This window comes from Oreochromis niloticus, linkage group LG3 (genome assembly GCF_001858045.2).
Source record: "Oreochromis niloticus isolate F11D_XX linkage group LG3, O_niloticus_UMD_NMBU, whole genome shotgun sequence".
Lineage (NCBI taxonomy): Eukaryota > Metazoa > Chordata > Actinopteri > Cichliformes > Cichlidae > Oreochromis > Oreochromis niloticus.
This window is the reverse complement of record NC_031967.2, coordinates 28,042,124-28,069,254: the sequence shown is the minus strand read 5'-3', so window position 1 is coordinate 28,069,254 and position 27,131 is coordinate 28,042,124. Positions and strand designations below refer to the sequence as shown.

General features: G+C 42.7%; 1 protein-coding gene and 1 long non-coding RNA gene across 3 annotated transcripts in view; one reads left to right on the top strand and one right to left on the bottom strand.

The window, feature by feature from the left end:
- Nucleotides 1–29: 29 nt before the first annotated feature.
- Nucleotides 30–26,492, top strand: LOC112846496 (uncharacterized). Its single transcript, XR_003219503.1, has 3 exons — nt 30–1,405; nt 12,574–12,743; nt 25,562–26,492. It is a non-coding gene; the product is annotated as an uncharacterized LOC112846496 (long non-coding RNA).
- Nucleotides 5,740–27,131, bottom strand: part of arhgef40 (Rho guanine nucleotide exchange factor (GEF) 40) — a 51,663-nt gene continuing 30,271 nt past the window's right edge. For both annotated transcript variants that reach the window (XM_005459260.4, XM_005459258.4), the window contains exons 16-27: nt 25,582–25,773; nt 24,926–25,453; nt 24,421–24,800; nt 23,782–24,031; nt 23,459–23,548; nt 21,017–21,223; nt 17,792–17,971; nt 17,132–17,312; nt 14,990–15,100; nt 12,155–12,264; nt 9,574–9,617; nt 5,740–9,380 (exon numbers count right to left, since the gene is read on the bottom strand). In XM_005459260.4, coding sequence (XP_005459317.2) covers nt 9,591–9,617; nt 12,155–12,264; nt 14,990–15,100; nt 17,132–17,312; nt 17,792–17,971; nt 21,017–21,223; nt 23,459–23,548; nt 23,782–24,031; nt 24,421–24,800; nt 24,926–25,453; nt 25,582–25,773 — 2,256 coding nt within the window. In that variant the 3' untranslated portion in view covers nt 5,740–9,380; nt 9,574–9,590. The remainder of the gene's footprint in view (nt 9,381–9,573; nt 9,618–12,154; nt 12,265–14,989; nt 15,101–17,131; nt 17,313–17,791; nt 17,972–21,016; nt 21,224–23,458; nt 23,549–23,781; nt 24,032–24,420; nt 24,801–24,925; nt 25,454–25,581; nt 25,774–27,131) is intronic.

The following is a 27,131-nucleotide window of genomic DNA, read 5'->3' as shown; positions in this document are numbered from 1 at the left end:
ATTTAATTGGGTTTTTTTATTTACTTCAACCTACAACACTGACCTTTATGACTTTGTAGGAGTGTAGGGTCACCACTGGAGACACAGACAGCTGTTTAGTGAGCTCTTTAAAGCTTAATTTCCATCATTTAATCATTAGTTATTATTAATCTCTGGCTCTCTTCCACAGCGTGTCTTTGTCCTGTTTTTGACCCCTTATCCCCAACCGGTTGCAGCAGATGGCCACCCACCCAGAGCCTGGTTCTGCCTGAGGTTTCTTCCTGTTAGAAGGGAGTTTTTCCTTCACACTGTCGCCAAAACGCTTGCTCAGTCATATGGTTGTTGTAGTTTTCTCTCTATAATAGTACCTAGAGGCAACTGTTGTTGTGACTTGGTGCTATATAAATAAAATAGACCTGAATATTGAAAAGGTAATTGTTTGGATCCCTTTGAAACATTTAAAGGAGCACAACTATGCACAGCTTTTCATTCTGTCCAACAGAATCAAGGCTGATGATCTCCTGATGTACGCTGATACAGAGCAAGCGGGTTTTATTCAAGCTTCATTTAAACCCAGAGTCCTCAAAGTGCAGCAGGCCAGCGGTGGCCTCTGTTAACAATTCATGCAGCCCTCTAACAACTCAGAAAGAATGCCCTTCTGTACATTTCATTCATCCGGTGCTGCTACATTATGTCACACTGCAAAGTAGTTGCACTGACTGTGACCAAGGGAGCTTTCTCTTTAGGTTTTAACTTTTCTGTCTTAAATCTACTTAACATTATCAAATAAAGCTGGGTTACTAAGCAGAAAAAAATACAAACACTGAATATTTGCACAAGTTTAAAAACCTCTGATTTAAAGCATGGTGCTGCCATACTGAGACTGAAATAGTGAGTGCTGCTAGTTGGCACACAACCTCCAAAATAAGCCAGAAAGACAGGCATTTTTGGCATTCTGTTCCCTTATAAAGTTAGGTTGTACACATACAGCAGCTACACCTTCACAACCTACAACCAACCACCACGAACAACCACATGAATTTAACCCTTGAGACTGTTTATTCATAACTTTGAAACCCTTGCGTTTCAGTCTTGAAATATAAAGAAACAGCAGTTAAAGATGATTTACAGCTCATCATCTGCTGAACAAAGCACGTCTCCTACTTCACAGGACGGCATTTGCAGCGTATCTTTACTGGAGGTTTCCGGTCTAAACATCACCGCACTGTAAGCTGCATTCGGTTTCCATTCTTGTGATGTCACCAAATCCTGTTTGTGTTGAACTGAAGCAAAGAGAAACTTTTTCCCCTTCAGCAGATAAATGTGTCATACTGTGCACAAAGCTCGACATCATTCCACACAGTCAAACATCAAAGGGAAGCAACAAAAAAGCGAGACATCATTTGGAATCGAGGGGACTTTAAAAGTAAGACCGCTTCTTTGTTTCTTGGTGGGTTTATCACAAATGGCCGCTTTTAAATTAGTTGCAGTCTCTGGAATCTGTGCTTTAATACACATATATATATATATATATATATATATACATATATATATATATATATATATATATATATATATGTATATATATATATATATATATATTCATTACACTTTCAGCCACTGTATGGGATTGAAAGGGTGCTGTATGCCATCAGTTTTAGAGCTATATCAACTTGCACTGAAAGTAAGATCCTATTATTGCTTGGCTGGAAATAAGAAGTTATTTGACAGGTCTTGATTTAGCTCAAATATTTTCAGGAGATCTTTGCCCTCAGCTTTATCTGCTCCGGCTGGGTCTGCATTTTAAGCTCCCGAATGCTGACTTAAACACAGACTTTGTTTTTTTGCTTTCTTTCTGCAGTGTGTTCTCATGTTCAGTTGCAGGCTGCACTGTGGCTTAGAGAGTGTACAGTTAAAGGGGCAAATGACAACAACAACAACAACAAATAAGCCAGAGTCAAATCTACAGTACGTGGGCCAGGGTGCATGAGTGACAAAGCCCACACGCCTCATTCACGAGCTATCAAAGAGAGTTTCAGAGTGAAATTCAAAATATATGACATTAACAAAAAAGCCACTTTGGGAAGTATTCCTCTTTACATTTCAGGTGCGTTCATATTCTTTCTTTTCAGCAAACAAGAGCTGTAGTATAAAAAGCATTTAGGCGTAACCTCTGTTCCTACTTTTCCGCATGACGTGCGGAAGAAATCACAAGTGTGAATGTTTCTCAGCTCCAGTCCTTGGTTTTAACATTTTAAACGTGTTGTGCTCTGAAGGTAAATGTTGGCTGGGAAATTCAAATGTCTTTGCTGACGCAGAACATATCTCCTGGATCAGCCATTGTAAGCCCGCTATTGTGTATCTGAGAGTGACTGACTAAAGTCTGTGGCATATGTGCCGTGCATGCCTGCCTCAGTGTGTGCACATAGTAAATCACTTTGTGTATACGAGCGTGTGCATGAGCACGTTTTGCACGTCAGCAGGTTATATATGTGTATACAAGTGCATATAAGCTCCGTCTGCTGATGTCCCCACAACTGTACTCTGTGCATGTCGGCCTTGCGCGTGCATGTGTGCGTGTTTGTGTGTGTGTGTGTGTGTGATGTGTGCTCGTCTCCCCCTTTTTTCTCTATCTGTTTGTGTTTGTGTGTGTATGCACTCGGTACATATGTGTATGTGTTTGCGGCTGCCACAATGGCATCATCACCCGCCCCTGACGCTTTGATTGTTTTCTCCGCCGCAGCAGAAATACACCAATTAATATGCAGAGAGTGAGTGAGACAGAGATGCACACACACACACACACACACACACACACACACACACACACATACAAAAACAAAACAAAACCAAAAAAAGAGAAACAGCCGTAGGGAGGGAGACGAGGAGGGGAGGTGCAATGGAAAGAAGAGTGTGGAGGGGGGGTGGGGGGCAGAAGAGATGGCACAGAGAAGGAGAGAGAGGTAAAGAATAGGGGAGATGAAATGAAAGATGAGGAAAGTATGTGTGTGTGTGTGTGTGAGAGAGAGAGGGAAAGGGAGAGAAACAGAGCAAAAGGGGGAGCGAGATGGAGTGAGATAAGGTGGCGAGGGTGGAGGGGATGATGGGGGGGGACGCATAGATGGCGGGGATGAAATCTGATAGATGTTTGAGTAAAAACAAGAGAAGGAGAGAAAGAGAAAAGAGTGAGGGATGGGGCTGAGGTGATGGAGGAGGAGGGGATCAATATGTACATATTCAGTGAGATATGTTGGCAAATCAATTGAAAGGAGGGGAGGAGGAATTGATCTGGGGGCTGGTGGAGGAGGAGGAGGTAGAGGTGGGAGAAGGCGCGGGGAGGGTGGGGTGGGGGTCACAAGGAAGAAGGGAGGGAGGGAGGGAGAGAAGGAGGTGATGGAGGAGGAGTGCAGAGGTGGAGTGATATGTGGCTACGGCTGCTGTCCTTTTTGTCGCAGTGTCAGGGTATTGATACTGTAATACACCCCCCCACTTCACCCCAACACACACACACACCCCATCTCACCCCCCCATCACAATGCTGCCGTGACAACGTCTGTCGCGGCGACGCCTACTGGCACAATGCAGCCACAATACTGAGGGCACTGAAGCATCTCACACACACACACACACACACACACACACACACACACACACACACTCAGAGAGAGAGCAGAACAGGCCACAGAGAAAGAGGAAAAAAAGGAGGGAGGGAATAAAAAGAAAAAAAAGGGGAGGGAGGGGTGAGATATAAGGAGGGAGAGGAGGAGATTAAGAGGGAGGGAGGAAGATGGATGGATAAAAAAAGGAGAGAGAAAAGGATGGAGATGGAGAGGAAAAGGGGGGTGGGGGTGTGGATTGATGGAGAGACAGGAGCGAAGGGAGGGACGGAAGGAATGAAGGAGGGAGGTGGAGGAGAGATATGGTGGGATAATATTACATGTGTAAAATGCCGGAGGGTGTGTGCCCATAGAAACATGTTTAATGGCTTTTATGATTGCGGGGAAGGTTGTGTGAGGTGTGTTTTTTTGGCAGAGTGATGTATGCGCCGTACGGGTGCGAACAACAAAGTGTTTTGTGACAAATGTATGACGATGCCCACGTGTTTGCATGGACAGTGCACTGCGTACCTGTGTCTAGACGGCGTGAGTAAACAACGCACAAAAGCCCACACGTGCATATGCGGTTGTTGTTTCGGGATTTTAGGGCAATTTGTATCAATTTTAGACCTCTCGCATCCTAAATGCCTAAATGTTTCAGCAACATTTGAAAAAAAAAAAAAAAGAAGCGTCATCTGTGAGACCAACAGGAAACATTTTCCAAAAAACTGCACATTTGTCCTCTTTAGTTGGCACGAAAGCAACATGTTGTTGACTGTCGTGACATGTTTTGCCCATTTTGGACATGGTTTTATGAAGAAGCGAGGGCGAGAAAGGTTGAATTTCATGAGAAAATCCTAACAATAACAAAACCAAAACAGGCCGTTACACCTGAAATCAGTCGTCAGGTTGTAAAGTTTCCTCCACTGTGCTTGAAATCACTGGTGTCGAACTTCTACTCACAGCAGAAAAATCAAAATAAATAATTTATTTTTTAAAGAAAGAAAAAAAAATACACACAAACTGACTGCTTTGACCTCCCTTTGCCAAAATGTCTGCGCTGGCATATTACTGTATCTGCCCCCCCTCAACATGCACTCTCATTTACAAAAGAAACGCTTGGCTGGCTGCCTATAAGTCAGTTTATCCGCGTGAGATGACCAACGTCCTTTTTTTTCCCCTTTTCCCCCCCAACACTATCTCATACAGTGTGTGTGTGTGTATGATCTATAGTCCCCCCACCCTTCTCCTACTTCCATCACCCTCTCCCCTCCCCTCCTCCCTCCCTCACCCTAACCCTTCTTAATATGATGTAAAAAGCTAATCGCATGCAAATGTCTGTTGTCCCGGTAACCGGGCCTGAAAAATCCCTTTGATGTTTCCCCCGACTCATTCTCTTCACGTTCTCTTTGTTCGCCACAGTCTCGCTGCTTTGTCAACATCCCCCCTTTTACCCCGCTCACTCTCTCTCCTTCATCCTTCCTGCAGCTCTCTCGGCCCTCGCTCTTGGTTCTCTACATTAGGAAAGAAAGAAGAAGAAGGAGGAGGGAAAAAAAAGTTCTAACTCTACTTTGTGTCTCCCTCTTTCTATAAGCCCCCCTTCTCTATTCTTCCTCTTTTTTTTTTCCCTCCCCCTGCCTGGTTACCCCCCACCCACCCGCTCTCGTGCTCCTGCTCTCCCCTTGACTGTGCCTCTCTGTCTGTCTGCCCCTTCGCCCTCGCTCATTTCCCATCATTCCCACCTACTGTCTCCTGTCCTTCTCTTCTGTCGATCTCTTTCTCTCGCTCTCTCAGTTCTGCCCCTTCCTGTCCCCCCCCTCCTCCTTCTTCTTTACCCAGCCTTTATCTCTCATTCCTCTCTCTGTGTCCCTCACATGCACAGATGGACACACACTCATGCTCTCAAAGTGCCCTCCCCTCCTTTCGAGAATTTGATCCCTGGAACTATTTGATATGGCGCTGCACTGTAGTTATCTAATCATTCGGGGTTTTGTGAGGCAGCAGCACAGCTGGCTTTCAGAGGAGACCCCGGCACTCATTACTGCAAGTTTCTTTTTTTTTTTTTTTTTTTTGGAGGGGGGTTACAAGGTTACAGGCCTCATTTTGAGGTTTACACCCTACTGCAAAAGGTTCAAGCGCAACAAACCACCCACCCACCCAGCTCTTCAGATCCCCCTCTGTTGAGGCTGGGAACTTTAATTCAGTTTTATTTAAAAAAAAAACAAAATCAAGTACAACATGCATGTCAAACAATCCACAATGCTTCCAAAAAATGTAAACATCAGGCAAAGTGTTTCATACAAAAAAGACAAAAAATAAAGAGAGAAGTTTCTATACATTAATACGGCCTTACAAAGTGCCATACAAAAGTGAGAGATTCTGCATATGACAATTTATGCTGCAGTAGGAATGAAAGATGGTGTTCATTACATTGCTTCCAATATAATGCAATGTACCAAACAGCTAAAGGCTATGAAGTGTACAGACTTCTCCGAGCCAACAAATTACATATTGATTCAGAAACGGCTCAATAGCCATTTGCAATTTGTGAATTTGGATGCAGATATGAAACGTGCTAAATCTGATAACAGCGAAAAACCGCTGCTGCTGCTGTCTGCAGACATGAGCTTGACCTCCCGCTGCTGCCGGCTTTCGCTACCTGCCGGTCTCATATTGTACCTTAAGCATGGTATTGTCTGATACACATGCTACTCAATCAAAGCGGCGAGTGCATGTTTATTGGTTTTACTGCCTGAATGCTTGCTGTCATGAAATATGAACATCGTGAAATGCTGAAACCTTTCGGGGCTGTGTCATGAGATAAAATGGTATGTTTTTTGTATCTTGTGCATCTTTTTGCACATTTCCTTTAATTCATTTCAACTTCAGAGAATGAGGACAAAAACTTTCTGTGTATGGGCCCACCAACAACGATTCACCACAGAGTAGTACAGGAAGTGGAAGTTTGTTTAATCTTTTCTTCTGTTAGCGTTGAGGTTTGATGTCTCAAAGAAAAATGTGACATTCTAGAGAAAAAAAACAAACTGTTTTTTTCATGGTATAAGTTAGATAAGAAAATTGACTTAAATCTCAATATTAAATACTAGGGATTTGTGCAACTAGTCGACTAGACATAGCTGCCCTTTGCATGCCACTAATCTGATAGCTGCATCCTTCTGTGTCCAACTTTTAGGAAGTAAATGATCAATGTAAAACCACATTAAGGTTTGATCTACTCTCTGTGACATCATTGTGGCCCGAGTGGACAAATCTGAGTGTTTATTGGCAGTCTAAAGCCTAAACCTTTGTGCCATGCATGTACTGTGACCCCATTATTTGGCCACTGGTATTTGAACACCAGCCTGGAAAAAACAAGGCTACTGTTGCTAGCGCCGCTTGGATTAGCTAAACTCTGCAAACTCATCTGATGTTGTGTGTGTTTGCAATTTTATACACAGCACACATTTCAGCAACATTTAAGACATGATTTGATTAACGAGGAACATGATTAGTTATTTATTGTATCTCCTAAGATATAAATGAAATATTTGTTTGGCTAATGTTTAGCATCAAACTTTAAAGTAAAGAGTTTTAAATTATTTCTGAGGTTTTCTGTCTTTTATGCTAGTCGACTAGTTTCTATTTTCTTTCATTTAACAAACTTTTAAAGTAGTTGCCTGGAACATACCTATTGAATACAAACTAGCAGTAGGTTAGCTGACATTCGCCTAAGCCTGCTGGCAAAGCTATGCTAGCTACTTTGTTTCCAGTCTTTATGCTAAAGTAATCACCTGACAGTCATTATCAGTAAGTGTTATAAGAAAAATCAAATAAAGCAATATTTTTTATCATGTATTGGATCATATTTTAACAGCATTAGCATGAAAATACACCATATCTTCTTTGAAACTTCCACATCACCCCTCAGAAGTATATGAACACCATGATTTTGGAACTATGACTTATAGATTTAATAATCTTTGGAAAAATGCATGAACATATATTAAAAAAGCTTAGAAAGATTAATCAAGGTATTTGTATTGAGTCTAGCTTTTCCTCCCATTTCTTATTTCTGTATACAGACAACATGCCCTTAAAATTCAGGATAAAGAAATCAGGGTCATACCATGTTCCCAGAGTCCTTTGTTCCCCAGCTTCCCAGCATATAATAGGATCCCAAATTTGCTTAATATGATGTGGGTCTAACCCAAACACAACAGGAGGATTGATGTGTGTTAAAAGAGTATAGAATTGCCAAACATAGGACTCTGGGAACATAAATACACTCCTGAGGAATCCCATGTCAACCAATCTGAACTAAACTTTCCAAACTCTAATTTTCAAACGGGGGGGAGCAAACATGAAAACAATAGTTTTGGGATATTTTAGGAAAATGTCTTCCTTTAAGCAACAAGCTAAGAGATTAGATTAAATTAATTCTTTGAAAAGAATTAGATGTAGTTCATGTCTTCTGGCCACAAGAATAAAAGCAGTAAAACCACAAATTAGCACAACGAACAGACCCACCTTTCTCCATTTTATGGAGACAGCATTCCAATGAGGAAGGCCCGTACTAAATGTACAGAAATCATCATTGCACAGTCACCCATTTTATACCTTTGGCATATAGAATATGGCAACTTACACTGTAATGTTCTTCAGTACTCCGGAGAACATTTTTAAGGCACCAATATGTTGCTGATATAAGTTACACTTTAAAGAAGACTAAATACCATTTTGCCTTTAAATTGTGGCCACTGTTAATAAAGAAAAACAACACGTTAGCTTAAATGAAACACTCTAACACAATGTATAACAGTCTGATATGATGCTGTAAATCCTTCCTGGTCTTCATCAAGGCAAAGCTCACGGCATGCGTTTCAAATGCAACCTTGCCTGTCGTTGATGTAGTCACTGTACCAGGCTCGAAACTGGTCACAGCGAGTGTGCGGGCATGAGAATGTGAACAGTGCTCCACTGTTTGTAACAATAAGAGTGACTGCATGTGTTGAGGGACACTGTGTGTTGTGTGTGTGAATGTGAGCGTGTGTGTATGCTCACACCACCCTTGCTTAATTTACATAGATGCAATCGCACCTAGGCTATGCCACGCATTTTTACACAGGCAGGGAAAACGAGGGGGGGTTAAAAAAGAAAGCGTACAGTACTCCATTCTGCATTATGAAAATGATAAAGAACATAATACATTCTAAATCTGCAATCCAACGGTGGATTTACGCCCTGCATATTACTTCCTGTTTATTATCAGATGCTGGAGCATGTGATGCGTACAGTCAGCCAGCCGAGGCAGTCAGTGGTTCAGACCAAGTGGTTTGGCCTAGTGGGGAGCCGTGGGGCAGACAATGGCCACACTGTGTGGCTGAAGTGCCTTTGGTGTCAATGACTCTGCCAGCAACTGAGACTGGCAGATCCAAAATGGCGGAGCGCAGAGAGTCCCGCTGGTGCTTGTCATGATTTAAACAGGACAGTTTTGATCCTTTTTGGATGCAGATTTTCTTTGGTGGGGGGTCATATGAGAGCTGGGAGGTTTTAAAAGTGGAGAAAAGCAGTGCTGTGCTGCGCCGCTTAATCTGCTGGCACTTTATTTATTTTAAAGAGACGAACGGGGAAAGGGGAAGGAGAGAAAGCATGTGGGAGAAGTTCAAAAGGGTGAGGGGGGGGGAATGAGGAGGGCTCTCTCTCTCATTTTGTCTTCTTCGTCTTCAAAGTCCAGTTTGGCTCGCCCAGAGGTGAAACAGAGATGTTTAAAAACTTCAAAAAAATAAAAAATCTGAGGTCCAGTTTCTGATTGAAGTGACAGAAAGAGAAGAAGAAACAAAAAAAGAAGAAAAAATTAATAGTGACACATGCAGAAATCCCCAGAATAAAGAATGAGTGAAATAAATGCGATCAGCGTGGGAATGCAGCGACATGAGCAGCGAATGTAAAGCGGCAGAGTGCAGAAAAAAGAAACGTGTGATAAACAGAGTAAACTTACTCTTATTGAGATGACAGTCACACAGCTGTAGAGGGAGACTGACTCTGAGGAGGAAGAAACAGTCACATTTTTACATTCAGCGCTTAAGTGTGCGTACACACCAAAAATGTGCGCGCCCCCGTGCGCAAGCGGCAAATCCTCCCTCTGTTGTTGAATATGTGCATATCGCTGTCTGCGTGTTTGCCCTATCTGTTTGGGCTGCGTGTGTCCGTCTGTCTGTCAATCTGTTCCCAGCGCTGTCTGTTTGCTAATCTGTCATATTCTGTTTGCTAGATAAGGAGATTGTGAGAATGTGTGTGTGTGTGTGTTTGTGTGTGTGTGTGTGTGTGCACACTGAGCAAATTCATTTAAACTCTACCATGGAGATGGCAGGCAGGTATTGCTGTTTGCTTACAGCCAGATTCATGCAGTGTTTTCACTTTACAAACATACAGAAATGCTTTTACTGGTTTAAAGGATGCCTTTTTAACACAGATCAGCTCAGTGTGAATGAATGACTTTCTTCACCATATCACCACTATGTTACATACAAATGATTCAAAGTACATAGTGCTGTGCAAAAGTCTTGACCCACCTGTCATTTCTTCATATGTTGCTAGGAAAATGGGAAATGGGTGCGATGATTTACTGAAACGTGTAATCGTGCATGAAAATGCAGCATGTGAGGGTTTATGGAATCTAATGAGCTTGAAAGCTCAAATTTGGTACAACCACCTTTAGTCTTTAGCACAGTCTGAGCACTCTCAGACAGCTTTCTTGTCGTTTCTTTAAGTAGTCTTCAGGAAGAGTTCTGCAGACATTCAAAGCTTTTATTCAGATGTCGGCTGTGTTTCGTTTCATTCTCTGTCAGTCTTTAATCCCACACTGCTTCAGTAATGTTGAGGTCTGGGCTCTGTCATGGCTGGTAGAAAAATACACAGTGATGCACTATCGAGGTATGTTTCTACAGCATTGGAAGTGTGTTTGGGATCATTGTCATGCTGAAAAGTGAAGCTGTTGCCAATCAGATGTTTTCCAGATGACATTGCATGGCAGATCAAAATCTGATGGTACTTTTCTGTGTTCATAATTCCATCTATTTTGTCACCGCTCGCTGAAATGTGGCCTCAAGCCACGATAGAGCCTCCCCCTCATACATTTACACTGAGAACTGGACTGATTTTCTTGTGTAATTTGACATTTCCGATGAGGCTTCAGTGAGCCCAGATGCATCTCTCAGGTCCTGTGTCAGGTCTTTGGTGGACATGACTTTCAAATAACTTTACTGTTCATCTATTATAGATGGTTTATAGGTCTTTTTGTCTTTCATCCTCAACTTGTCCAGTTACTTCAAATTTCTAAGCACATGCTGCACAAAAACAAGCTGAGATATGTCAGGTTTTCAGCTAATAGCTCTGTGGGAATCACCTTGTTGGTGCAAAGATTCTATTTTATGGCTGTCAAAATATCCTGGGTATTTGTCATAGATTCGACTAAAGAAATTGGAACTTTTTTTTTTGCAACAGGCCACCAGTAAAAAAGTCCCAACAGATTTAAAATTGGCTCATTGCTTATTTATCTGTTATGTGTAGGCACAAAACTGATTAGGCTTTTTTTTACACTCGAATGATTCATAGGTCAGTGTCCGGCTTCAAGATCACTTTAAAAGTTACAAGATAGTCGGGAAAATGGGAAGTAAAGTAAAGAGATGAAGGGTGGCTCAAGATTTTTGCAAAATCAAAGTTTGTAGACTAATGTTTTAAAGCACTTAGCAAAACATCAGGTGTCACAAGCAAAGAGTAGTTTAGTGACCTGTCAATCACAAGAAGTCATACTCTGGTTTATCATCTTATAATCTAGAACTAATTTAGATAATGAACATCATGGTTTATTAAATAAGACCGGAAACTAGCCATTCAGGCCACAAACCCATCAGAATAATGTTGACAGAGGTCATAAAACAAATGACAAGATGGGTCATTTTCTCATGTTCTTCCACAGTCAGAGTTATTTCAGCTACCAGGAGTCGTCCATGCTTACCATTAGAAAGAAGGCAAATCTGCTGGCTATGTTCATCTTTTAAATACAGTCTCTTATTCTATAGTGTCCTTTAAATACACCTCTGTGCTCTTCGCTAAATAATTTAAAAAAAATGCTTAGAAATAAAAACGTTTGCTCTGGAGTAATTTGTATGTCTTCAGCCGGCAGTAGTCCACAGATTAAAGGAAATAAGGCAAAGAAAAATAGAACTCTGTGGGCGTTCATGGATAACATCTTGATACTAATGACAAAGTCATGTTTGTAGGAGTTTAAAAGGGTTGCCTACAACCATATTTAGCTCTGCAAACTAAAGCCTGGGCTTTTAGAAAGGGACTTTTTGCAGCAAAGCTCCCCTTCCTAAAAACGTTCTAGAAAACCTAAGATCAAAAAAAGACGCTTTCGTTTCCAGCGAGCAGAAAAAGCACATTTCTCACTTCACGTCTATATTAAAACACTGGTGAAGTGTTGAGTAATTACAGGATATAAAAACAGCTTTTATTCACCTCGGGGATCACATGTTATCTTTTGGGCTTGTTACACGTGTATACTTTTTTTAGCCCACCTGCGAGCAGCTTGTTGATCCAGAGCTTCTCCTGGGGTCCCTCCCAGACGCTGGAGATCCCCCCTCCTTCTGACTCCCGACAGAAGAGGAGTCTGAACAGCTACTGTGGACTGAAGGGGACAGGCAGAGAGAGGGGCTGTGTGACAGAGGTCTGTGCCAGACACAGTTGAAACAATCAAATTTTGCCGGTGGAAGCACAAATAATAACGCCTTCCTGCATTTTGAGTAAAATGCACATGCATGGAACAGCTGCGTTTTTAACCTTGTGTACGTTCGCGGTTTAACGGCGCTCGTGTTATAACGCTTTCCTGAAAGGAAAAAAGAGATGTACGCCAGAAACAAAGAGAGAGGAGTCAGAGTGAGATGGCATTTTTCCCATCCTGTTCAATGAATTTCTAACGCTGTGTTCTGTCCCACAGGACAATTCATGCATTGAAATCCTGAACTGCTGCACTCAATGAGACACCTGGTGAGCAGTATGTGCATTACACTGGGCCATGAATGAGAAATCACTTTGGCTCTGAGACAACAACGGCTGTTGGAGGCTGAATGATGGCCCTGGAATCTAAAGGACTGTACTTTAGATTAGGTACTGTGATTTTATTTATTTATTTTTTATTGTTTTATGGAACTATGTGCATGCACACTTTTTTTTTTTAAATGCAGTTTGACATGTGATGTAATTACTAGCATCAGATTGTGTTGTTCATTCAGCAGCTTGCTGTGAACCTGTTACTAACCACCCATTGTCTCTAAGGCTTTGTCCTCCATGCACTTAGAAGTCTCTAAATATCTCTTACTGCTTAAACACTGAACAGCTTTTTAAAGACCGATTAAAATCCACTGGAGTTCTTCCTCTGCTTGTGTTCAACCTCTCCGACAAGTTTTCTGAAATTAAACCAGGTAACTTTTACAGTCTTGCAGACCAATAAACACTCAATGTGGAGAGAGTTAATATAGGCCCCATAAGCAGGAAGATGGCACACTGTCGTAAAGGGATGGACATGGACAGCAACAATACTCAGGTGGGCTGTGGAGTATAAATGATGCTCAGTTGGTACCAAGAGGCTCAAAGTGTGGCAACAAATCATGCTCCACACTGTTACACCAGCCCAGCCTGAACCGTTGACATGCTTTCATGTTGTTTAAGCCAAACTCTGACCCTACCATCTGAATACAGAGATGGAGACTCGGACAGCAGGCAACATTTTTATAGTCTTCTGTTGTGCAGACAGGAGTGGCACCCGGTGTGGTCTTCTGCTATTGTAGCCCATCTGCTTCAAGGTTTGATGTGATTTGCATTCACAGATGCTCTTCTGCCTTCTACCTCCAATGTAACGAGTGTTTTTTTGAGTTACTGCTGCCTTCCTATCAGCTCAAAGGAGTCTGGCCGTTCTTCTCTGACCTTTGACATCAACAAGGAACTTTCACCCAGAGAACTGCTGCTCAATGCATATTCTCTTTTTTTTGGACCATTTTCTGTAAACCCTAGAGATGACTGTGTGGGAAAATCAGCAGTTTTCGAAACACTCATAGCAGCCTGTCCGGCACCAACAACCATGCTATGTTCAAAGTCACCTTTCTTCCTCACTCTGATGCTCATTTTGACCTTCAGCAGGTCGTCTTGTGATCAGCTGATTAGATATTTATGTGTAACTAAACAGTGTAGTACCTAATGAAATATTCAGTGAGTATATACGATAATATCACAGTTTTAACTTGTTCTCAAAGTGGGGTAGGATTACGAGGCGCTCCTTTGGAAAACGTTCTTCCCTGTAAGGGATCCCTGACATTTACAAAAAAAATGTAGTTGTAGAAAAAGTACAATGACAAAATGTTTCTTAGACATTAAATTCTTTACTTTTTAACACTCTAAGTGGAACTTTTACCTGAAGGGAAAACTGAATCTGTGACTTGTATTAATAACTTGTTGTATTGTTCCTCGGCCTCAGCCGCACAATGACTTGAAATCCAGATCATTAAAGGATAATGTTGGAATTTTGCCCAGCTCAGTTAGCGATCAGGACAAATCGGAGAACTGCTACATGAACCTAGCCTTGCAGTTTCAATAACGCACCCATGCGAGCGCCAGGCTGCACATTTTGTTTATGGAAGTGAGACAGTTTGTGTCACCGCTTTGAAAACAGTTTAAGGCAGACACACAGCAGCGAGGGCTGTGATGGGATTTGATCACGGCACAAGTAAAACGTGTTTCCACAGTTGAGCTTTTTTGACTGCGCCGTATATTCTCCGCAGGCATGTCACAGCTCTTCAAAATTTCTCAGTGTGAGACAAATATCAAAAATTCATAGAGAAGCCCAGGGGCGCAAGATTGGAAAAAAAAAGAAAGAAAGAAAAAAAATAAGAAAAAAATAAAACGTGTACCATATTATTACCTTGTCACATGGGGAGATACACCCAGGACCCGTTTTCTTTCCTATCTGCAATCTCAGGGCCACATCACTTTCAGCTCGGAGAGTAAATTCGAACAATCCAGTAATCCAATCTGGTCACATAAAACTGGGCGAATTCCCGAGGACACAGGTTGTACTGAAAAATGGTTTCAGCTTCCTTTATCTGCGAGCCGAGATGTGGAACAGTGCGGCTCAAACTAAGGAGTGCACCTAACTCATACATAACGTCCTCCGCCAGATCACATGTTCACTTTTTAAGGTTCGAGATAAGCTCAGTTTCCCCGACAATGATTTAACACAGCTGGGAAATCAAAATATGACATCATATTACATTACATTATCAAACCCAATTCTACATGCACCTATTTTGTTAAGTCCAACGTGCCACAACATCTACAGGTTGGTACCGTTTTAAACTTACTTCTGTCGCTGAGACTGTAGATGGAGTCCAACTCTGAGCCTGGAGTTCCTGTTGCATCCAACAGAAGCCTACTGGAAACTCCCATGCACAGTGACTCCTTCAAACACAACTCTGTGAGAGCAAAGGGACAAAAATATCTTCATGTTTACCTCATCTAAAGCAAGCTCGTAGAATAGTACCAGTTTTATTTTATTATTAGCTCAGAATACTGTGTTTGTGAGAACAATGCCATCTGAACAGAAGGTAACCACGCCTAAAAAGGTGCCGAGCAACTTATTCAGCGTGATACTGCAATCTAAGCCGATGGCAGGAAGCAATGCCGAGGTGCAAGGCTTTATGGATAAAGGAAGGTAGAACGCCTTCATTCACAGCGGACACTTCCTTGTTTTTTGGAGGAAAAAAAAAATCAAACAACAAACTGGGCCAGAGGGGATATTTTTACATGATCGCTACTTAAACATCCGCCACCAGATAGCTTGTCCACATAACAAAGGTGACGACTCAGTCTGAAAGATCTTGCCTTATACCAAGTGTCCAGAAAATGAAATGAGATCGGCACAGTGTTATAGTCTGCTTATGATCTGACGACTTGGCGCAATGTCCTGTTTAAGGATCCAAATCAATACAGGAGACCCAGAGATCGACAGTGCTGTTTGTCTCACGTGTTTCAGAGCATCAAACTATGTTTAAAGTTGGACAAAGAGAACCACAGTAAATGCAAAATGCAGGTTTTAAATTATGATTTCATTGATTAAGGAGAAAAAAGTTATCCAAACCTACATAGGCCTGTGTGGAAAAGTAAGTGCTCTCTAAACCTAAAAACTGGTTATGCCATCCTCGGTATCAAGAACTGCATTCAAGTCTTTGTGATAACTGGCAGCGAGTCTTTCACATCACTGTGGAGGAGCTTTGGCCCCTCTTCTTTGCAGGTTTGTTGTAATTCAGATACATTTTGAGCATTAATGGACTTTTGAGCATTAACGGACAGTTTGAGATGCTTTGACATGACCTTTATCACTCCAAAACATTCCTTGAGCTTCAGATAGTCACACGTTCTTGTTCAGGATTTTCTGGTAGAGAGCAGAATTCATGGTTCCATCAGTTACAACAAGTCGTCCTGAAGCAGCAAAGCAGCCCCGACCATCACACTACCGCCACCATGTCTGACCGTTGGTATGATGGTGTTTTTAGGAATTGCTGTATTAGTTTTTTGCAGATGTAACTGGACTCAAACCTTGAAAAAGTTCAAATTCCGTCTCGTCAGTCCACAGAATATTTTCCCAACAGTCTTGGGAATCATCAAAATGTTTTTTGTGTTCTTCCTGGTCTGCAGTGGTTTTCTCCTTGAACTCTCCCATGGACGCCATTTTCGTCCAGTCTCTTTCTTATTGTTGAATCATGAACTCTGACCTTATCTGAGGCAAGTGAAGCCTGTAGTTCTTTAATGTTGTTCTGGGGTATTTTGTGACCTCCTGGATGAGGTTTTGATGTGATGTTGGAGTTACTTTGGTAGAGCGGTCACTCATAAACAGGTTCCAAGTTTTCTCCATTTGTGAATAATGGCTGACATTGTGGTTCATAGAGTTCCAAAACCTTAAAAATGCTTTGTAACTGTTTCCAGACTGACAGAATCAATGACTTTCTTTATCAGCTATATCTTTTGATCAGGACATGACGAGTTGCTTTTTGAGATCTTTTAGCCTGTTTCACTTTGTCAGACAGCTTCTATTGAAGTGATTTCTTGATTCATCAGGTCTGGCAGTAATCAGGCCTGGGTGTGGTTACTGAAACTGAATTCAGCTTTCTAAGAATTGTGATTAAATACAGTTAATTCAAGACTTAACAAAGGAGGGCAATTAGTTTTGCACAACGGGGCCAAGATAGATTTGGACAGCTTTTTCCCCCCTTAAGAAATAAAATCATCATTCAAAAAATACATATTACATTTACTCAGCTTATCTTTGTCGAATATTAAAAACTGTTTGATGATCTGAAATGGGTGCAAAACAACAAACAAAAAAGTGAAAATTAGGAAAAAGGAAAATGTTATCAGTTTTTTTTAACAGCACTGTTAAAATATACATTGTTCCTAAGCTGCTGAAGGAATACTGAGCTGATGCTTATCGAGTTAAAGGTCTTTACCTGTGTTGTTGATGGCATGTGTCCACAGCAGATGGGCTATGTCGTGAGTCCAGGCCTCTCGGTCTCCCCTGTCGTGCGCTTGCAGGGTGATGCAGTCTCTGGTCCTCGGGGCCTGTCGGACCCACACCTCGAACTTCACTCCCTCCTCGCCGACGCTCTGAGTCAGACCCATCTCACTCGTCTGCATGGAGAAGTGTTAAAATCACACACAAACTCTATGACAGGAAGTCTGCTTCAGACACATCCCCACTGCTTCGTTTGGTTTAGGTGAGGGGAAAGGCAGGACACGTGACTTGGTGGGAATTCACCAGAGAATTGCCTGCTCTATTTTCACACGAGCACATCTGGACGTCACATTGGCTTTGTGCAAGGAATACGAGAGGTAAAAGAAGGTTTTATGCCTCATCCATATGCATTGGTCATCTGTGATTGCACATCTCCATCAGGGGATGTTGCGATTCAAGTGTAGAGCAAAAGAAAAATACAGAGTTAAAAAGAGTTTATAGAGGAAAGGGGGGGGGGGGCAGCGCCCAAAAAACTTCAGAAACCTCAAATTTAGTTTGCTTTCAACAGAATCAAGACAGAAAGCAGATTTTACAGATAAGACAAAGTGCTGGAGATGGTGTGAAGGACAAGTGTGTGTGTGTGTGAGCTGTTCACCTTGATGCTGTGTTTGTAACTGTAGGCGGTGCGTCCCGGGCTGGGATTCTTGTGTTTGGTGAAGATTACGACGTGCTGATAAAGGAAAACGTTCCTCACGCCCGCCCGCTTCCTCCGTGTTCCCCCGCTCACCGTCAGCTCACCCTGCCGCACCAGCTCGCCGCGCTCCGTCACAGGGATCTGAAAACACACACAATCACACACATTAGGACACACTTATATTGGCCTTAGGCCCAGGACCAACCCTCAGCAAAAGATACCATCTTCATTTCAATCTTAAGAGGAAATTCAGACCTGAACTTTAAAATCCTGTCTTCTTTGCCAGATTCTAATCTCGATTCAATTGGTTCATTAATTATCTTGAAAACAGATATAGAAATAAATAAATAAATAAATAAGCATCATTATATCTGAGAATCCATAAAACACTAACAAAGTGGAATATTCTCATTTTTACACATGTAGATTTTTTTCTCCACTCAGAAACACTCGGTTGATTCTGCTCATCTGTAGCACAAAAACTAGGAGTTACAAATTAAACGGTCGTCGTATTACAAAGTCTCAAACCCTCCCTCCTGCACCTACTCTAATTTTCTGTTTGGAGTTGCGAGACACTTTGACTACAAAGACTGAAAAGCTTTATTCTCTATTCAACTGCGAAGGACAAAGGAGCATTATTATTATAGTGCCTTGCATGGTGACATATTCTTCACATGGATGCTTCGTTCTGCTGGATCTTTGCTCTAATTGGCCAGCTGAATCACATCTTTTGTAATAAAAAAAAAAAAGAGGAAAAAAAAGTGACTTTATTGTTCATGTCAATTACAGGGTTGCGACTTTGAGATGCTGTTGGAAGTCAAAGGCACACAGACACTCATAATAGGCAAAAAAGAAATTATGTAATTCTCAATGCTAGATATGCAAAAGCACAAAAGAGCAGCAAACAAGGCAAACACAAACGATTTGTCAGCCGCAAGCGTGCGGACAATGAATTTAAAAGGTCTGGAATTTTACAAGCGGCCACTGACATACAGTAGATTCTTATTTTTAAACCTCTAGAAATGAGTGGGTCATGCTATAAGTGATGCTTCACACACTTTATGAACACCCACATCTACACCCACCCAAACACACACACACACACACACACACACACACACCTGTACTTACAATCATTTTTACTTGGAGAGCTGTTGCAGCGCAATTTTGAAGTAGCTCAGCGCGAGTGTTTGTGCTGCTGTAATCTTTCCCCTCGTTCAGAACGCAGAGAGATGAGAGGTGTGTGTGTGTGTGTGTGTGTGTGTGTGTGTGTGGGAGTCAAACATTTGTCACGACTACCACTAAATGATACAGCTGTGTCAGAGTACAGTGGTGTAGGGCGGAGGGGGGTAGGAGAACACGGTCTTTCCTCCCACTTGCCACGTCCTTGTTGCCGCTCTCGGGACTAGCAAATAAGAAAGACTCAGCTTCATAGTTCAGGTTAAACTCAGTCTGGATTGAGATCAGATGATAACAACTGATCTCAGTGGAAAACCACATCAGCTGATGGCTCAGCTGATAAGCTTCTAGGCTTACTAGACCCCGACTCATGTAGGATTTTTAAGACTGATAACGTTGCCAATATCTGATGACTTAAAAATCTGATATTCTGATATATCGGCTAATATGTTTTTCTTTCATATACACTAAACTTAAACAGATTTCCCTGACATTTGTTGTATGTAGCTCAATATTTAATATTAAAATTCTGTTTTTAGTTCTCCAAACTTGTTGCCAACAGCAAACATGCAGAGTGCCCCCTGGTGGACAAACTATGCAACATCAGCCCTCAGAAAAAGATTGAGTGTCTCTTTTTTTAGTTTTTTTTAATTTAAATTTTGACATTTTATTTGTCTTTATAAATACCGATACTGATACATTTAAAAATAGCTAACATCGCACAGAAGAAAAACTTCCAACTCTGCTCACATCAGCAGCTTCTTGTGTTTTTGGTGTTTCAAACACGTGCTGCTCTGCTAACCGGAAAGTTGCACAGTGCCATCTAGTGGACAAACTATGCAAAATCAATACTCCTAAAAGTGCATAGCCATTTACCAATATAGAGGGTAATATAAAAAAATGATCAGGCAAAATAACCAATGCGGCGGTTCTGCTCAGATCAGCTGCTTGTTCCTTTTTTGGTATTCCCAAAATGTGTTGCCAACATTGAAGGATCAGATCGGCTTCTGGTCGGAGCAGATGGCTGCTCCTCTCTGATCCTGCTTCTGCCAGAGGTTTCTTCCTGTGAAAAAAGAGTTTTTCCTTCTCACTGTCGCCAAGTGCTTATTCTTTACCTTCTTTACCTTGGAACATCTTCAGGCAACTGTTATATAAATAAAATTGAATTGAACTGATGGAAAAACTGCAACACCAACACTCATAACACATTTGTAGGGTCGTTCTCCTATTTCTTCTTCACTTTTTAAAATGTCATTTATCAGCCATTGCAGACCATTATCAATATATTACCAAATAAATATCATCGGCCTGAAGGAAAAAGTAGTCAGACTATGATGTCTAACACTGACAAATCTCATACATAATGCAATGTTTGAGTTGCTTTAGCCTGCCTGGAGTTGCCGCTGCCTCTGCAAGCTGCAGCCCACCTCTACCCCAATTCCTCCTCCTCATGCTGTGTTTGACTTCATCAGTGTCATGTCTGTTGTTACTGATGCCCGCTCTGCTCTGTACCAGATATGCTGCTGCTGCTCCCACACCTTATGATCTCTGCGTATCCACATGGAAGATCTCCATTTAGCCAAAGTGATGCTGACGGATTCAATCATAGTATGTGAGTTTAGATGCTCACACATTCACACACATTGTCCTGCTTCTTTCTATAAATAGACGCCGCAGACTGTAGTTCACAATAAATGGGCTTTTCCTTTTATGAGCAAAACCTCTTAACATCTTGTAGTAGTAAGAAAATGCAAATGAGCTTCTATTTATGTGCCTCCATGAATTCTTTAATGTGTTCTTCTTGAAACATGGCTAATGTAAGCCGTGTTTCTAGTGTTTCTGTGGAAAATAAACACCAATACATTTATGTGATTTATTTGGGGGTAAAAGAGAAATAAGTCACTTCCACTGGCCTGACCTCCTCAACAAGATTTTAGTTTCTTTCTCTCTAAGAAAAGAAAGTGGGACTTGACAGTTGCAGTCATAAACTGGGACAAGCATTCTCACCGGGCATCCGACGATGAGGTCACTGGCCCTGAGGTCCTCGCCGTGCCGCTGGGCGTGTCTCAGGATGGAGAGGGCGGAGTCAGAGGCGGGGTTTATGCCCCCCAGCTCCTCCAGCGCCTCGCAGTACTGCTCCAGCCTCTGAATGGGAGCCTGCAGACAGTGAGGGAAAGCCAGAGGGGAGATGGGGGAGGCTTGGGGGAGTTTTGACTGAAACGGGGGAAGGAAGGACAAATAAAAAGGTAACGTTAGCAAGTCTGTCGGTGTTTCCCCATCATGTTCAGCTGGGTTGTGTTCACTGTATTTTATTATACACTTCACTATAAGTTGTGTTCACCTTAAAACACAGTCAAAAGCTGTGTTTTCATACACACTTACTGCCCTCTGCCGGGACCCTCACCTCCTCCAAACAGAGCATTTTCAGAACACATCTAAAGCGACCGATTCCTGTTGTGTCCTTTATGTTAGAAAGGGCAGCTTCAGACAACGTCCTGACCTGGCTCGAGAAGTGTCTGTGCTTTTTTATTTTGACTTTACTTAGTGGAAAATCAGTGGAATTTTGGTTTTTCTGACATTGAACAAGTTTTCTTTTTTAGGACATGTGGAATTTCCCACCCAAAAATAAGGACGACTATAGCGATTTTTGGTCTTTGTCTAAACAGATGATATAAAGAGACAATAAAAGAGGCCAGCTCGTGTCTTACACCTCAAATTCTAACAGATACGCCTATAAACCGGAACATCAATGACACAGCAGCTCATCCGGCTTGCGACCCATCACACTTCACAGGGATTTGCCTGAAAAAAAACGGCAAAGGTGACATTGAGCTCGAGCACATTTTCGGTGAAGACCCATTAGGTGATCGTTGTGTGCACTGTGTGATTAAATTGTGAGCGATGCTGCATAACAAGCGGCGATTCTTGTGAATCGCGGATGTAAGCTCACTTTTAGCTCATCGCCCTTCAACACAACAAGCTTAAAAATACATAAATCACATGCAACTAGTGAAGATTTGCCAGTTCGCTGGTCTAGAGATGGATATTGATATGATTTCAGTGATCTCTCTACGATTATTAAACATCCAGTTCTTTATTGATTTCCTCATTGATTTCTAATTCTGAGTTTTGGTTGAAAAAATAAAAACTTACACAAGTTTTCAGCACCAGTGCAACTATTTTATCATCTCCAAGTCTAAACAGGGCATTGAAAAGTATTTGATAACCTTTTCTCTAACAGGCAGCTGACAGAAAAACATAATACATCTGAGCTGCTGAGCTTGGAGGCATGAGGCTCCGATGGATCGGACAAGTTGTAACCAGTTCTCAGCTGGAATCACTTTTTGATTTCGATCCCTTATAAAGGCACGCGCCCTATCTCGCCGCTTTAAAGAAAACACTCAGGGCCTAAATAAAAAAAGTGTACAGGCTCTCCTTTGGTCCACTCTCAGCCTGCCCACCACATGTCATGAAGTCTTTGCTCTGCTTGCAGGCAGCTACCATCAGCTCTCAAACATGCTACGTCAGGCTGAGCCGCTCCTCTGAGATAGTTACAGTCACAGTTAACACAACTTTCTGTGGATGATTGTGACATCATTTGGCATGTTTTGGCAAACGGCTCTTTTTTAGACACGTGTAATCAAGGTAAAGATGGCTTTGCTCAACAAGTATGAAAGTTCCAACTTGTAGCTGCTGCTTTAATTTTTCTTCCTCTTTCTTTTCATCCGCTGATCCCAGAAACCCTGAAGAAGCAGCTACGCAGCAGTAACAATCATCAGCACCATCATCATTCAGAATGAACACCAGTTTAATGTCCCCTGCCATCATGATAGCCGTATCCCTGTTATCAGGCTGCTTTACAGCTGCTGCTGCTCAGTGTGACCTGAGCACATGCTGCCTCCTGGTGGCGACTCGTTAGAAATGCTGGGTTTGAGCGTCGCCTCTGAGCACTTTGAGCACTTTGATATCCCTGTATATAGTCCTCATAATAATCTCACGATGCTGTCGATGTGTTCGTTTTTGTTAATTGTAGCTCGGGAGCTCCAATGACTTTCTCTGTAATCCGCCTTTAATTGGCTTTTCTAGTGTGCATTAAACTTGTAATTAACTTTACTGTATACGGCTCGTTCATAATTGCCGCCACCAACAAATAAAGCGGCTTTAATTGGCTTGAGCCTGTGATGTCTTCAAAAAAAATGACTCACAGCAATGCTCTCACACTGTGTAACCAGTTTTCTAAAAAAAGAAAATAACCAAATAAAGAAAAATTATGATCCTAACACACAGTTTGGAATGAGGGTTTATTATTAAGAGACACTTTTATCTCTTTGAAATTCTGTTTACTGAGATGAACTGGTTGAATCAGAGTAAAGACCGCAACTCTCTCAGTAAAATCTCTGCAGGAACAAGACTGCTTTTTACTTTTTTAAGAGGCACGATGAATCCTACCTTGAAAAAGTCGGCTGCTTGTGTGACCAGCAGAGAATCCAGTTCTGGTTTGGTCCTGATGTACTGGGAATACTGCAGAAACTGGTCCCGCTGTGTGGATGACAGGTGAGAAAGTTGTGTGGAAGATAAAAAAGTTGATTTTAATTCAGATTAATTACACAGAGAGGGATTTAAAGGACATTTTTAAGCAAATTACGCCGACTTCTAACAAATCGGTGACATTTTCTATACGCAAACATATGAAACAACCCATCAGAGGTTCACACATAAGTGAGGAGCAGTGCATGGACTCATATAGCTTCACTTAGCATTTCACAACTTACAAATTTACTGAAGCAGTCCTGTTGCAACAGGCTTTGCACAAGAGCGCCCTCCATGGCAGGGAGTAGGTCTTGCGAGTGAAAGCTGGTGAGGCTGGCCCAGTTGGGAAACAGTGAGTCTGCCTTCCCCCTGATGGAAGCTGGGGTATCTGAGAGCTCCAGTAAGGGCACGTACGTCTCTTCTACGCCCTTTAGCACAGTCACATACTGCCTCTCCGAACTCAGCATCCTACACCAGAGCAGGTACAGCTTACTGCGGCGGGGAGGATGAAGGGTGGGGAGGGGAGGAAAGAAACAGAGCGAGCGATGCATGAGTACACTTGTAAAGGAGAAACAAGCATGGAAGCAAGTGGACAAGTGGGAGGTAAGGGGAAGCGAGAGCGAAGATAGCAACGGATTGAGATCAAAGACTCAGTAATGAAAAAATTATCTAAGATTGCATCCTGACTGATAAAGTCAATGCGAAAGAGCCTTCAGTTGTACTTAAATTATCCCTAAAACTATGCATCGCTTTCTCTTTCATCTCAGCCTGTTCCATTCTTGCTGCGATTTATTATGTTTGACTATCTCTTACTGATTTTCTTACGAGGAAAGTGGAGTACATGGAAAAAGGACAAAAAGAAAAATACGACCAACACACACCTCTGTGCGGTTGAACCGGCCCTATCCGTCCCCGTCTCCCTGTCTGTCCTCCCCAGCAGAACATGCTGGCGCGGTGACCCCGTGTGGTCCACCACCTCCTTGCTGCTGACCTCCACTCCTCGGATCAACACCCCTCCGCCGCTACTACCACCACCACCGCTCCATCCTGGGATAGCTGCAGCCATGCTAGTAGTAATGACTGGGTCGGCCAACGCCCGTCGTCCCAGCCAGGACATGGGGGAGTTACGGCTCGGCCCGGCCACCGGCGACTCAGCGGGTTTGGGGGTGGCTGTACCTCGACGGGGGGCCAGGAGAGCCTGGAGGTCAAAGCTCGGGTGACGCTTCCGAGGTGGCTTGAAGGGAAGTGGAGCCTCTGTGGGCTGTAAGGTAATTGAACTGGTCATTGGTGTGACTGTGACACACTTCAGTTACAACAGTACAGTACTGTAATGCACCTCAGATCATAGAACAGAAAACGTTATCATATAATAGAAATCAAACTCACGCTCTTCTTTGCAGGATTCAAAAGGTTTGATAGAAACTTCCCTCCTCCGGCCCCACCTCCTCCCGCACCACTTCCTCCTGCCGTTCCCTCTTTCTTATTCCCTTTCTCCTCTCCTATCTTCAGTGTGGAGCAGGTCTGCGGTCTGAACAGTGATGCCAGGGATCCCCAGGACTGCAATCCCCCTTCCCCTCCTCCAGCTCCCAGCCCCCAGGAGTCACCCTCTCCCTCGGGGCCCATCAGGTCCCACAGGCTGCTGGCAGAGGGTGTTTTGGTTTTCCCCTGTCCCTGATTTTGCGTCCTGTCAGACTGGAGGAATCGAGGCTTGACCTGCGCTACTGTTCGCTGGTATCGCTCAACTGTCTGAGTCCAGAGATCCAGCAGTGCCCCGCCACCCAGCTCTATAGCTAAAGAGCGTGCGTCCTGGAAACGGGACGGGGGTATTGGAGGGAGGGAGGCGAGAGGGCAGGTGGAAGAAGAAGAAGAGGACGAGGAGGAGGTGGAGGAGACTGCATCGCACCACTGGGTGGCCTGCACAAGAGACAGGAAAGTCAGGAAAGTCATTAGGACTTCCGCTCGGCATTAAAACACTTTGGAACATTGACTGTATGTTTATAACTTCCTGTGTGTGTGTTGCAGATGCCTTCCTGTGACGTTACCTCGGTCAGAGTGGACAACAACCTCTGTGTGTTGTCCAGAGTGGTCCAGCAGTCAGACAGACAGTGGGACATGTCCCTGAGTTTCTCCCTGACCGGAGGGAGTCGGATCTGGACGTCGCTCAGGCCTGCCCAGTCCAGTTCACACCAGCCCTCCAAATCACTGAGCACTGACAGAGTCTCACTGTGCAGCTCCTGAAAGATGCAGGAAAATGTGCTGTCAAGAAGTATTTACTGTAGAAGACTGATAGGACACACTTGGGAAATCATGGATGGAAAAATATTGACTGCGTCTCTTGGGAATAAACTGGGAAAACTTTTCATTAGCTCGTTTCCATGAGAATGACACAAATATGCCACTGAAAGGCACAGTGGGCTCAAAGCACATCTATTCACAGTTTATACTTTCAGTTATTGACTTCTCAAACCCTACAGTGGGTGATTCACAGTAACACATGTGTCTTAAGTACGACTAATAAGATTTCTTATCCCAGAGTTGACGTGACAGAAGGGATGTTTTTGTTGGTGATGTTAAAGTGCTGACAGATACTGTAGGAACAAAGTGAAAGCAAAGAGTCTGAGGGCGGATGCTTAAACTGTATGTAAATATTCTCCATGTTGTTATTATGATGTATGTTTACATTACCAGAAGTCATTTACATGCAGATAAAACTGGACACACTGCCTTTGTGTTTGATGAAGGTCAGTCGGACCAAACCACTGTGATGTAGTAAATGTATTAGCGGTACATGAGACGGTGTGTGGGAGTCATATTTCACTGTTCTGTGAATATCGTGAATAAAATCTAACTGAGCTTTAGAAGACCAGTTACACCAGTCTATATGAGCCACAGCAGCCAACGCATAAGTACTATCAAGAGCTCAGATCTAGACATCGCTATAAACATTCGAGAATAGAAACAGCCTGTTAAAAAACCACTTTAAAGCCACAATGTTTGCAGGAATTTTATGTGTTTACAACTCCACTGATTTTGCACGCGATCTCACTCCATCCATCAAATCTCTACCGCTTATCCTTTCCAGGGTCGCGGGGGGGCTGGAGCCTATCCCAGCTGTCTTAGGGTGAAAGGCAGGGTACACCCTGGACAGGTCGCCAGCCTGTCGCAGGGCTAACACATAGTCACAGACAACCATTCGCACTCACATTCAACCTATGGGCGATTTAGAGTTTCCAATGAACCCATCACCACTAACTTATAAACATATAAACTTGTATTTATATGTAATTTCAAAAAATTTAATTCAGATCACACACAGTCAATCCTTCCGAGTCTCAGTCATCACCATCGGTGACTGACGCCATTACGCAAATGAATAAATTACTCAGCCACAGCAAAATTCCCAGAGTGAGTGTCGCTACTGTAAGATGATGTCAAAGAGGGGAATTTTCTAATCCACATACTGCGCATAGGTTTTTTTTTAAAAACTTAGCGTCAACTCCTTAACGCCTAGTGTTTTACGTTTGATACACACAGTTTTGGTGAGTTTTAGAGACTTACAGCATCCGTGTGATCCCCCCGCCCCCCGAAAACT